This window comes from Nanorana parkeri, unplaced genomic scaffold (genome assembly GCF_000935625.1).
Source record: "Nanorana parkeri isolate BGI_ZX_2015 unplaced genomic scaffold, ASM93562v1 scaffold3, whole genome shotgun sequence".
Classification (NCBI taxonomy): domain Eukaryota; kingdom Metazoa; phylum Chordata; class Amphibia; order Anura; family Dicroglossidae; genus Nanorana; species Nanorana parkeri.
Genome location: NW_017306271.1, coordinates 768,338 through 780,334, shown reverse-complemented (window position 1 = coordinate 780,334; position 11,997 = coordinate 768,338). Strand labels below are relative to the sequence as shown.

The following is an 11,997-nucleotide window of genomic DNA, read 5'->3' as shown; positions in this document are numbered from 1 at the left end:
GGAGCCCGGGAAACACGGCGGGGGGGGGGGGGGGGGGGGGGGGGCCTTTGCTGGCATATTACGTTGAGTCCCGCCCAGCTCACTGATGTCACTTGTTGCCAGGAGCTTTGCAGGACACCAGCCAGAGAGTGTCACGGGTTGCTAAGAGCTCTAGGATAGCCTTGATGGAAAGCATTTTTTATTCAATCTTATCAATAAGTGGAAAAATAGCTGTTCATTCAGTCAGAGGTCCAGTGAGCCTGTAACTTGCTGTATACTGTGCCTGTGCTGCACTGAAATTCCAAAGAGTCTCGTCAACACTGTCTAGGTTACCTCTGTGAACTACAGAACAACTTGACCTTTGTTATAGAGATCAGGAGAGGGGCAGGTGTTATGTAGTACAAATCAAGAGCAAACAGCCTAGGACAGAAAATGATTTCCTGGCAGGATCAACTGGTGAAAAGTCTGAAAAAAAGATAACCAATGCAACTGCCACATCTAATGACTTTTAAGCTGCAATATATTAAATTCTAGTTAATGGGTTTACATACACTTTAAATCTGACACACACTGAACTTTGTCAACAGTTTCATGGTGCAGCATTCAAAACCATTTTGCTGATTGTTATACAAATTAGCCAGCAGTTAAACAATTAGAACAATAAGGAAGGGGCTAATTTTGTTGAAAATACCAAGGAGATGCCAAAGAAAGTCTTACAACAGTTGCAAGGCACTACCTAAGTATAGCCAAGAATAAACTGCAGATTGATAGAAAATCACCTGGACTGTACAGTATGACCAACTGCTGATTACAAGACTAGCAAGTTCACTCCCTACTTCGCAGCTTTTTACAGCCCATACTTCCAAACTTTACAATGAAAAGAGACTTTATATCCCACCCCCATCCACCTATACACGGGCCCATTTTTAACTTTTGCAGATAGACTATGGCACTTCTGGAAAGCCCCAGTCTTTTAGGAACACAATCTGGTCATCCCCCTAACATTTAAATTGCAGAGAAGTATTCCTTGCCTTTTAAACATTTTGCTGTTAAAATCAATGAAAAAAGTAAGATCAGTATAAATTTTCTTATCATTAAATATTTCATTCTGCTTCCATCTAAAGGATGCTGTCACAGACACAGACCTACTTTGCTTAAATGGTATTACTGGTGAAAATATTGTAACTACCAAGTGCATTCTTTAAATGAATGACTGTATTTATTTATCTGCAGTACTATAATGTGTTCCCAATACTAAAGCACTTCCTGAAAACTCCTAGCATTGTTGTAAAGAGAATTGATGAGCTTAATGAAGTTTTGCTTGAGCTTTATAAACAAGCACAAGAGTCTAAATGTGAAGATTCCTTCAGGACTTATGCTGAAGCGTTCCTACAGAAAGGAGAAAGAGTAAGCGTAAAACCTACTATCTAAATGTATATTTTTGTGTATTTATTAAGTACTTTCATCCTTATATACAAAAGTAAGCAAAGCTAAATGCTCAGAACCCTAATGAGACTTCATCAGTACTATATAGATATAACAGTTTATTATCAGAACAATATCTTGCCTAAATGTTATTTTATTCATATATCATTAAAACTAAGGCAAAAACAAGTGACAAATCAATAATAACAAAACACGTCCTTCCATGCCCCTCATTAAACCATGAGGTGTGATATCCGTATGTTACAATTACACGAATTTCCAGATAGCCTAACGTTGCTCAATGACTGGGCTTTTGGGTACTTGATGCATTTCGTGGACATCACCGTCCACTTCTTTGGGAGAACTTAGAATGCAATGATCAATGACGTGAATTTGAAGTTAGCCGTCAATATTTAATTACAGAATAAATAATTGTATATACAGTCTAATAAGTAAGTACATACCCTTACAAACAATCAGAGTATATATTCAACCAGTACTTAAAAACTATAAAAGCCATGTCAACATGCAAAGACTTGTATGACCAGGCCACAACAGGAGGCAACAGGAGACAATAGAAGCACCATTACCTACATCAATTAGTTCTTGGCACAATTGTATCAGGTGTTTATATGCACCAACGGGGAAATCTAACCCAATATTGGAAAAGTGACAAAAGCCTACCCCAGTCCAGTGTGAGGGTAATGATGACACCATGTTTCATGTTACAACTTGAATATGGGTGTAACATGAAACATGGTCAGAAGGGTTAACTTTGCCTTTACAAACTTAAAACTTACATACAATTTAGAAACAATGAAATAAAAATGAAACCATTATAATTTACACTTGCATTACTGCAAAACAATGCAAAGTTTAAAAGGAAGTGTAACTGAGCCAGAACTATTAGCAAATAGTTCAGGCCAATCATAGTTGGGGCATATTTATAAAGCAGTAAATGTGACATTCACCAAACATCCACTGCAGGTAATTCAATCACTAATTTAAAACATGTGAATGTGAAGATTCACTTGTAGTAAATGTTTGGTCAATATTACATTCGCTGCTTTATAAATATGTCCCATTGGAGATTCATTAACGCTATTTACCTCTATTTGGAAAGGTGTTCACCATGAACTATGACAGCTCTGTTGTAGTCTGAAGAGGCAGGACAACATCCAGTATTAACACAAAGAGAAAGAAAATAAAGTTCCAATAGTGTATTAAAGTATTATTATTCAGAAAGTAATATAAAATTGTATTCTAAACTGCCACTAGAGTAGACTGAAGGAAACCTGCACAACATCACTAGACTGTGTTCTGTGTGTTAAGTATATAAAATGGTAATCAAGAACATTTTAATTGATGCTTGTATTTGCATGAAAAGGAAAAGGCCGTGGAGGAGAAAGAAAAAATATTTACAGAGAAGAACTTGTTGGCTTCAACATTTGATCTCATGCTTGGTGGTTCAGAAACTACCTCCACTACATTACAGTGGGGCATCCTGCTCATGCTAAAATACCCTCATATACAAAGTAAGAATTTTAGATATTAATTTCAAATCTGCGCTTAGGGGTAATCCTAAAACAACTATAAATGATTAAATAGATTGAAAAGCTGCTGCACTATAGACAACCTGGTCCAGCTATAAATGTTAGTGAATGTACAGCGCTAGGGGCCCAAATAGCAACTAATTTGGTAGGTCTATTCTAAGGGTGATTTATAAATTAGTTAATCAATAACAGCCAATTGTGCATAAAATACAAATTAATATGCAGTGGATTAATAAATTTAAAAAAATGTTGCGACTCTATGACAAGAATTGTGCAAACAATGCAAAGAAGTGCAAAATGTGCAAAAAAATATGTATGTGCATAAAATGTATAATTAAAAACATCCAGATAAAAATTGCTTCCTATCTAAAAGGTGAATAAATTATCTCATAAAGGATCTATATAATCCATTAAACATGAACCTTAAACTCCAATATCATATCCAGTCTGATCAGTCCATAATCCATAATCCATATGTGAAAATATAAATATATTAATAATGTGAAAAATATATAATATGATACAATATATCTAATATGTGCAATAGGACAAAGTCCCAAAGTGCTTGATGAACTCTCCAGAGATCGTATTTGTGCCATGCAAACACCCCCTCAAGAGTGCGCACTCACCGCAATAGAATGGCTGTATATAACAACCAAAAAAAAAGCTGACTGATAGACCACGATATTCCAGCGTCTTCTACAGATGCTTTCAAAACGATGTCGCATAGATCAATGGATCCCCGCATTTATAGAAAAAAAGAGATCCTCATTGTATAGTAATTCAAGAACCATTTATTTTAGAAAATTAAAAACTTACATCCATAAAATAAGACAACCAGCCGGTCAAATTCAACAAGAGCCCGCACTTCCGGGTTTGGTATGGTATACCTTACCATACCAAACCCGGAAGTGCGGGTTCTTGTTGAATAAGGGCCACTCATGACCCTCCATCAATTATTGGCTCACACACTTCCCCTTCCCTTTACCCTCCTCCATCTACTTACAGGATCCACCCCATGCTCCTCCTTTTTAACTAGCTGATGTACTGTCCCTATGCCTGCCTAGCTCAGCAGCAACTGAAGCACTAAACTACTTGTTATATACCAAAAACAACCCTCTAGTTTTATTGTTAATAAACAATCTTAACTGTGGAAATGTAAAGTTTATTTCTAGGCAAAACTTTTTTTTATGTTATAGATGAGGAAGGGATAGACCACCTGCAGCTGTTCTCATTGGCTAGATTGATTCTTCTATTTGTACTGGTGATCATTGTCCCGAGAAAGAAAGTGAGGAGAATTCCATCATTTTAGAGTTGAACAATAGCAGAACAAGAAGTGAGGGGAAATCTTCTGGTAGGGACACTTTTTCCAGGGACAACTGTCTAAGAGGGGAGTTCCCCTCACTTTGAAAGATTTCCTCTAACTTCCTGTGGTGTCTGTGGGACAGAAAGTGAAGGGAAGTATCCCCAATGGTACATTATCCGAAACTAACAAAAAATGTTTTGGTCATAGATCTACATTAATAAGTAAACCTAAACTCTCAGCTGACAACAATTAAAGTGCTACCTGCTAATTAAAAGAGGTAATCAAAACTTTGTGAATTCGTTGTGCTGGGCTTGTATTTGAACAATTACTTAAACTTGGATGTTAAAAGCATATTATATCTAAACTTTAGCAACGAAATTTGTACATTAGCTACCCATGCACAGTTATTACATCATACTGTCCAAATGTCTCTAGCAAGACAGTTACATATTTCAAAGAGCTTTTGTCTGTTTCTTAATCTCTGGTACACTTACCCCAGAAGGGTACTTCACACAGGTCCAAGTGATACTTATGCACAACAATGCATATTTCAGTAAAGAGATCATTTAAAATGATAGAACCTTTTAATTCTTGTCTAACTTTAAACAACATTATAATGTTTTTCTTAAGAAAAAGTTCAGGACGAGATTGAGGAAGTGATTGGGCTGGAGCGTCCTCCGAGGTGGGATGACCAGAAGGTGCTGCCTTACTGTCTGGCAGTAGTGCATGAAATTCAACGTTTTGGTAACATCCTTCAGTACTTACCACACGCTACGCCCACAGATATCAGCTTCAGAGGCTACACTATACCTAAGGTAAGCATTTCATTCTTTTAAGTAGAGGGAATTAAGAACCTTAGAGCAGAGGTTTCCAAACAGCCATATAGTATAGGTATCCCAGTGGACACATCTAAAAGGTTCAAGTTATTTCTTCCCGACAAGTAAAAAAAAAAAAAAAGCTGAAATCTACACATATGTAAAAGACTCAAATTAATGCAACTTTCTTATCACGATTTCATAATTAAATGTATTTCTTTAATGCAAGGAGTATAAGTACCTTGTAGCTGAGTGCCCGATGGGCCAGATGGGGCCGCAGGGTTGGTTTAAATTTTTTAGTTTTCTCAAAATTTTTTTATCCCTTTTTTATTTTTATTCCTTTATTTATTTCTTAAAATTTTATTTATGTTATTATATTTTATAATTGCACTTTTTAATTTTTTTACTTTTTCATCATTTTTTTCATTTTAATTATTTCTCATTATTTTTTAGTTTTTTTAAACTATTTATTTATTTATTTTATTATTTTTAACTTTTTCTCAATTTTTTTAAAACTCACTTAACTTTATTGTTATCACATAGGAGCTAACAAGCCCCTGTGTGATAGCATTTGGAGGTGACAGGTTCTCTTCATGGAACCTGTCACCTCCAATACAGAAGTTCTAGCACAGTACTGTGCTGGAACTGGAACTCCTCTGACAGCTGAGATGGGAAGGCTGCGAGTGCAGCTCTCTCTTCTCATTGTTTACACAGAGCAGAGCTGAGAACTGCTCCCCGCTCTTCGTCGTCAATGAATGTTCTTTGGTCCTGGGTCCCCCGAAGGGGCGGGGGGACCTGAAAACCAGCTTGGGAGAGGCAGCCAGGTGAGGTAGGGGACCATAGAGGGGGGGACGGAGCTGCACGCATATCACAAGTGATTTCGGCAACATTGCTGGGATCACTTGTACTAAAACACCAGCTTCCCAGCTGTACTTATAGCCTTGATTGCCCGAAGCAGGGCTAAATGTAAAAAAATTAATAAATACCTGCCCGCTGGCTGTGCTGCTCCTCTATTCCCTGCTGCCCCAAGGCCCGGCCTCGGTGGCCTTGTGGGAAATCCGGTCCTGACAGTAACTTGTTAATTTGCACAGAAGGAATATACATGCAGTTTGGCTGGACAAATATCTATGCAAAATAGACCAAGTTGTAATTGGTGAGGGTGCTCTCCGCACACCTTTCAGCAATCCCGGCCAATAGAGATGAGGTGCTTGCAGTAACTCCCACGGATGGCACCGTGTAATGCACAAAGTAGAAAGAATAGGTTACCAGCACTCAAAATGATTTCAAATAGATAAGTCCTTTTTATTGGACATACGTGTCACAATAGTCAAACAGCCAACGTTTCGGGGCCACGCAGGGTCCCTTCCTCAGGGCAAAAGATGTGACCTCTTTTGCCCTGAGGAAGGGACCCTGCGTGGCCCCGAAACGTTGGCTGTTTGACTATTGTGACACGTATGTCCAATAAAAAGGACTTATCTATTTGAAATAATGTTGAGTGCTGGTAACCTATTCTTTCTACTTTATGCAAAATAGACCTCTTTAGAGCTTAACATGTAGCTCCCACTCTATGGAACTTGCCTCCCTGTCAGAGGGGTATTGTACCTGTAGGTATTCAAATCCAGGCTAAAAATATAACCGATAGTAGTTAAGGGCCATTATTTAGCTTCTGCAGGAGAAAAGCATGTTTATTATTGTGGTTGGTTGTAGAGGGATATGTGTTGCCTCTGAAATTAGAATGAAATGTAAGTTCATATTTAATCGTATATGTTATCATTTAATAGGGAACCACAATTGTTCCTCTTTTCACCTCAATTTTATATGATGAAACCAAATGGGACAGCCCCAGGGAATTTAACCCGAATCATTTTCTTGATGCTGATGGGAAGTTTTTAAAGAGAGATGAATTCTTTGCTTTCTCTAAAGGTGAGTAAACAAACAAAAAAACACTGACTACACAGCTGTGATTAGCAGGGATGCATCAGAATCCACTAACATTGTAGTGTGCATAGTAAAAAAGAACATCATAGATGTTTCCAATGCACTTATGTAACCTATTTATGGGTAATACATCGGGGTATTCTACCTATGTGTAACGAACCACACGCACCTGCCCATTGGGTGCAAGTCATTGGGTTAATTGGATTAATTCTCCAGCTGTGCATGGGAGATTAAAGGTGGCCATACACCTTACGATTATCGTACAACACTTTTCGTCCGATGATCGAACCGTCGTACGATTTTCGTACGGTGGCCCCATCCTGCCCTGATCGACCAAAGTTTTCAAACCTGCTTGAAAGTCAAAAGTCGTACAATTGTACAGTATTTGCGGCTGTACACTGCACATGAACCTTGCGATTATCGGACGAAAACGCGATCGCATACGATTATCAGACGATAATGGTAAGGTGTATGGGCACCTTTAGACTAGCTGGTCCTGCATGCTTACCTCTGCCATCACCTGGACTGTAGCATAGCCACACTGAAAGCTCCACACCTGGTGCCAATGACCTTTAAACTGTACTTCCATTTGCAAACAAATTGGAATAACACCTACTTTGTTACATGTTCCCATTCACATAGTATAACTTAAATGTGTTTTAAACATAGCCTGTGCCTAGTCAAGGATGTTTGTTTCCAGTTTTTCTGATTATTTTGCACTTCACTTTGCAGTGGTGGGTCTGGAACAGCGCTAAGGTTGCATCTCAGTGAGTGTTTCAGACCCACCACTGGTGACACAAAGGGTCCACTATACCTCCTGACACTATGAAGCAGTGACTCCAAAGCATAAGGGTTTTATTGGTGCAACTTATTGTAGATGGGAATCCAGAGAGCATTGATGGAGGTTTGGCATCTATGATTGCTGTGTGTAAAGTCAGAAGTGGCAGTTAGTATACTTCAGAGTAAGATATGAACAGGATTTGTGCAAGTGAGTACACAAATCCACCCCCTCCCACCCCACCCTTTTCATGCTTTGGAGGACACTGTCTGCCATAGTATATACAAAACAGCAAAGGATTTAAATGCTATAACAACTAACTTTGCCCTGATAATCTCTTATTTCTCTGTTACACACAGGACGCAGGGTGTGTGCTGGGGAGAGTCTGGCCAGGATGGAGCTATTCCTGTTCTTTACAGGAATGCTACAGAAGTTTACCTTCACCACTCCACCAGGGGTGAAAAAGGAAGACTTGAACCTCACTGCAGATGCTTACTTCGTTATGAGACCTAAGAGCTACCACGTTGTTGCTACCCCAAGAATGTAGACAGCTGCTAATTAAAATGAATGACAACATATGCAGTTTTGAAGTAATTTGACTGGAAAGACCCTTCTTTTTACAAGACTGTTTCTCCGCTCCATGCCAGGGCTAACGGTGTGATTTACAATAAATCTCATTTTGTTTGCTTGTGTCTGCAAGAGTTAAGGTATGCTTTGGAAATCTTAGCGCCTTCTTGTGTGTTTAAGGTCTTGGAATTAGACTGTGGATTTCATCCAGTCATTCTTTCTCTGTTGGAGCCTATCAAGCTGATAGTTATAGAGCTGTGTTTTTATGCAGCTTTACTGACTTTGTCAGGAGAACAGTCAGGTCGCTCCCATCCACCTAGACCAAAGTTATTTGCATCATACCCAGTATATGGCATCTTTGTTCAAAATGTATGTTTGTATTCCAGCCTGCCCCAGCCAGCCTGTAATAGCATATTGACAGCATTTTGGGATTTTCACCAACATATTCATAAGAAAGTAAATGCTAATAATGTTAAAGGTTTCACATTTAGAAGTAAGCTAAACAAAATCTAAATATCAAAAGGTTTAGCTATATAAATTATTTCATCTTTATGAATTAGGCAACCTAGGGCTTGTAAGATGTTTATGGTGATATAAATACCGAAATATTGCATTGTGGATCTTGTACATATTTTAAATCTTGTGGTTTCAAATGGCTGGCATGCTATTGAATGCACACATCTAATGCACACACAAATATAGGGAATGATCATTGCAAGAAAGCTGTATAATTCAAAATGGCAAAATAAAATTGGCATTCAGTGTGAAGCCTATACAGTACTTCATGCCATGCTTTCTGCATAATGAATTGAAAATATCTCCATATGGATGGAGTGGTCTTCAGTCCTGTTAGTGAGCAAGGGAGAGGTCTAAAACATTATTCGGTCCTTGCTAAAACCTAGTGTTTCTGATTACTGAGTCTAATACATGTGTAATATCAGCAAAAGATTTCCAAAGAAAGTCCCTGATACTGCAGTTTTGTTCTTACAAATATCCCTGATTTTTGCTTTTTGCTGCTGGTTATCAATTTGAAAACCCTACTGTTCTTTATGCTAGATAGTATTGTTAACTATTAACAATAAGCTGCCCTTTTTTAATTTATTTATGAAAAGCAACTTTTAGCATTTACCAGTAACCACCACTGTAGTAGGGCTGGTTAACCAGCTAAGAGCTGGATGGACATTGTCTAAGATTGAAAGGCACCTTTGGCTACTGTTAACGGTGCCCTGTACTGTGAAAAGGGACCCATTTGGGTAATGAGTTACAAAAATGAATAAATAATGTAGCCTTACAGTTTATGAAGGTATAACCTGTGTTGAAAGGCAGCAGTGCTCAAATGCCTATATACACAAGCCAAATATATGCACAAAAATGTGAACACGTTAAGAGAGTGGGGTATTCCTCCAGACCATCTCACTGAGCCACCTGCAATGATCACAGATTCCTGGGGTGACAAAGTTCTGTCTGTTCCCCTTTTAATGATTAGCTTTTTGTTTCCACTGATGGCTAGATAGATGTACAATGATATAGGATGCATAAACACACACAATCATTTCAGCTAAACATGTATGTTTATTAATTAAGCAGACATCTGTGGTGCCTTATCCAAAAGAACAATAGAGAACATTAAAGAAATTCAATTTCAGGAAAAAAAAAACATTTCCAGGGTCAACTGGCAAAGGTTGACATCAGCAGTCACTGAGCCTTATCTCAGGTCTATTAGCAGTTATCCCAACACAAAATTAATTCAGATTGGTTGCTTTGGTTTACTTTACCTAAGAATTAGCACTTGCAATAAGAACTCTTTATTGAATAAAGCCTTGACAGTTCTTAAACCTCTTCACATCTTCCACACGTTTATAGCTGAATAAAGCCATGACAGTTCTTAAACGTCTTCACATCTTCCTCACGTTTATAGCTCCATTCACTTTTTGTAACACAAGTTTAAAAACTGAACGTGATTGTTGCACTTCTACTTGTGTGCACTTTTAAGTAGCATTACAATAAGGATGAACTTTTTCTTGTATGCATTCTTAATTCATATTTATAGAATCCTCTCAATAAAGAATCAGATAAGAATGAGATACACAATTAATTAAACATTAATACTGTGATTTTTTGACTGAGAGCAATATTTGTATTTGCATATAATGCTGCTGTTGTAGTAATGATCATTTAATAAGAGTTTTGCCTTAAATGATTTTTGTTTTCCGTTTGTTGAGTTTTTATATTTTTGTGTTTTGAAGTAAGATTGGGTTACCGGCCTCAAACATATGAAAGCTTAGGTACCAGATTTTACAGGTAGGTAGCAATATATATGAATGCCAAAATTATTGTGAACATCAGGGAGACATAGCTATCAGTTCAGAATAAGTAGAATAAGTAGACGTTTTCATTGGGGGTCCTTCGGCTCTCTTCGGCCGCCTCTGCCCTTCGGTTCAGTCGAACTGAAGGGCTGCTCTACAGGCTATTCACTATAGCCTGTACAGCAGCCGAAGGCAGCCGACCGGCTCAGCCGGGCCGAAGGCATGTGCCTCGGCTTGACTGAGCCGTAGTGACACACGAATTGGGGCGAAGGGCCGGCAAATGACAGCTGAGCGGAGACACCTGTGATCTCGCGGCTGGCTCCGCCCAGTTGTAATGACAGATCAGCGTCCCTAAACGCTGATCTGTCATTAAACAATAACAATTGGGCAGAGCCAGCAGTGACGTCACGGCCGGCTCCGCCATGTTTTGTTATTCATTGGCCGGGACCTGCTTGAAGACTCTAGCAGCTGCCGGCCAATAGGAGACAGTTTCTGCTCTGCTGCATTTGGCTATTCGCTCACTACCGTTCGCCCCCTATGTGAATAGGGGCGAACGGCAGCGAGTGAGCTGCCTGAGCTTCGGCTCAGCCAATCCAGATGTTGGATCGCCTGAGTCGAAGTCCTTCTGCACTTTGGCTCAGCCAAACATGCAGAGCATGTTTGGCTGACCGAAGTGCTGCTGAAGGCAGCCGATGTATGGCTGATTACAGCCGATGTACGGCTGAAATCAGCCGTACAAGACAGAAGTGAATAGCGGAACATAGTTCGGCTCACTTCGCTTCGGCTGGGTTATTCACTTGGCTGCCTTCGGCAGCTTTGTGAATAACTCCCATTGTGTTCTAAGAGGGAAACTATGAAAAGGAATGATTTTACATCTTATTGCAGTTGAACTATGGGAAGCTGTCAATGGGTTTTCCCCCAAAGAACTTGGCATGTGAATGAAGGGTTACAGAGAATAATTGCAGAATGACTACCGTGTTTCACTTTGGATGTCACAGTGTGAGGTCAGAGGCAATGACCTTTCTTGCAGATAGGGTTACATTTCTGTTTTTTGCCTGAAGTAGGTATATTTGAGAAGGCTGCTTGTGTGGCATGGTTCTTCCACAAGAATCAGTATGTATTGGGGATGTAGTACTATTTAAAGCTAAATATAACCTTACAGTAGAGTGCCCTTCACACTGCATTGGGTTCATTGCTATTTTAATCTAGGTGGTGATTAGTAAGGTAAAATATTTACTTTATTTATTACTCCCCATCGTTCTTATGTGCCTTCCAAAGCTTGAGATTTATGGGGACCCTGGTTGTTCTCACCTACAGCTGTGACCAGTCA

At 39.0% G+C, this 11,997-nt stretch overlaps 1 protein-coding gene across 1 annotated transcript in view; it reads left to right on the top strand.

Annotated features, from left to right (window-relative positions):
- The window catches only part of LOC108798036 (cytochrome P450 2W1-like), a 20,880-nt gene extending 12,508 nt beyond the window's left edge, over positions 1-8,372 (top strand). Inside the window, exons 5-9 of the mRNA XM_018569776.1 lie at positions 1,213-1,386; positions 2,792-2,939; positions 4,894-5,078; positions 6,860-7,001; positions 8,154-8,372. Of these exons, the coding sequence (XP_018425278.1) occupies positions 1,213-1,386; positions 2,792-2,939; positions 4,894-5,078; positions 6,860-7,001; positions 8,154-8,341 (837 nt within the window). The 3' untranslated portion in view covers positions 8,342-8,372. The remainder of the gene's footprint in view (positions 1-1,212; positions 1,387-2,791; positions 2,940-4,893; positions 5,079-6,859; positions 7,002-8,153) is intronic.
- Positions 8,373-11,997: the final 3,625 nt, after the last annotated feature.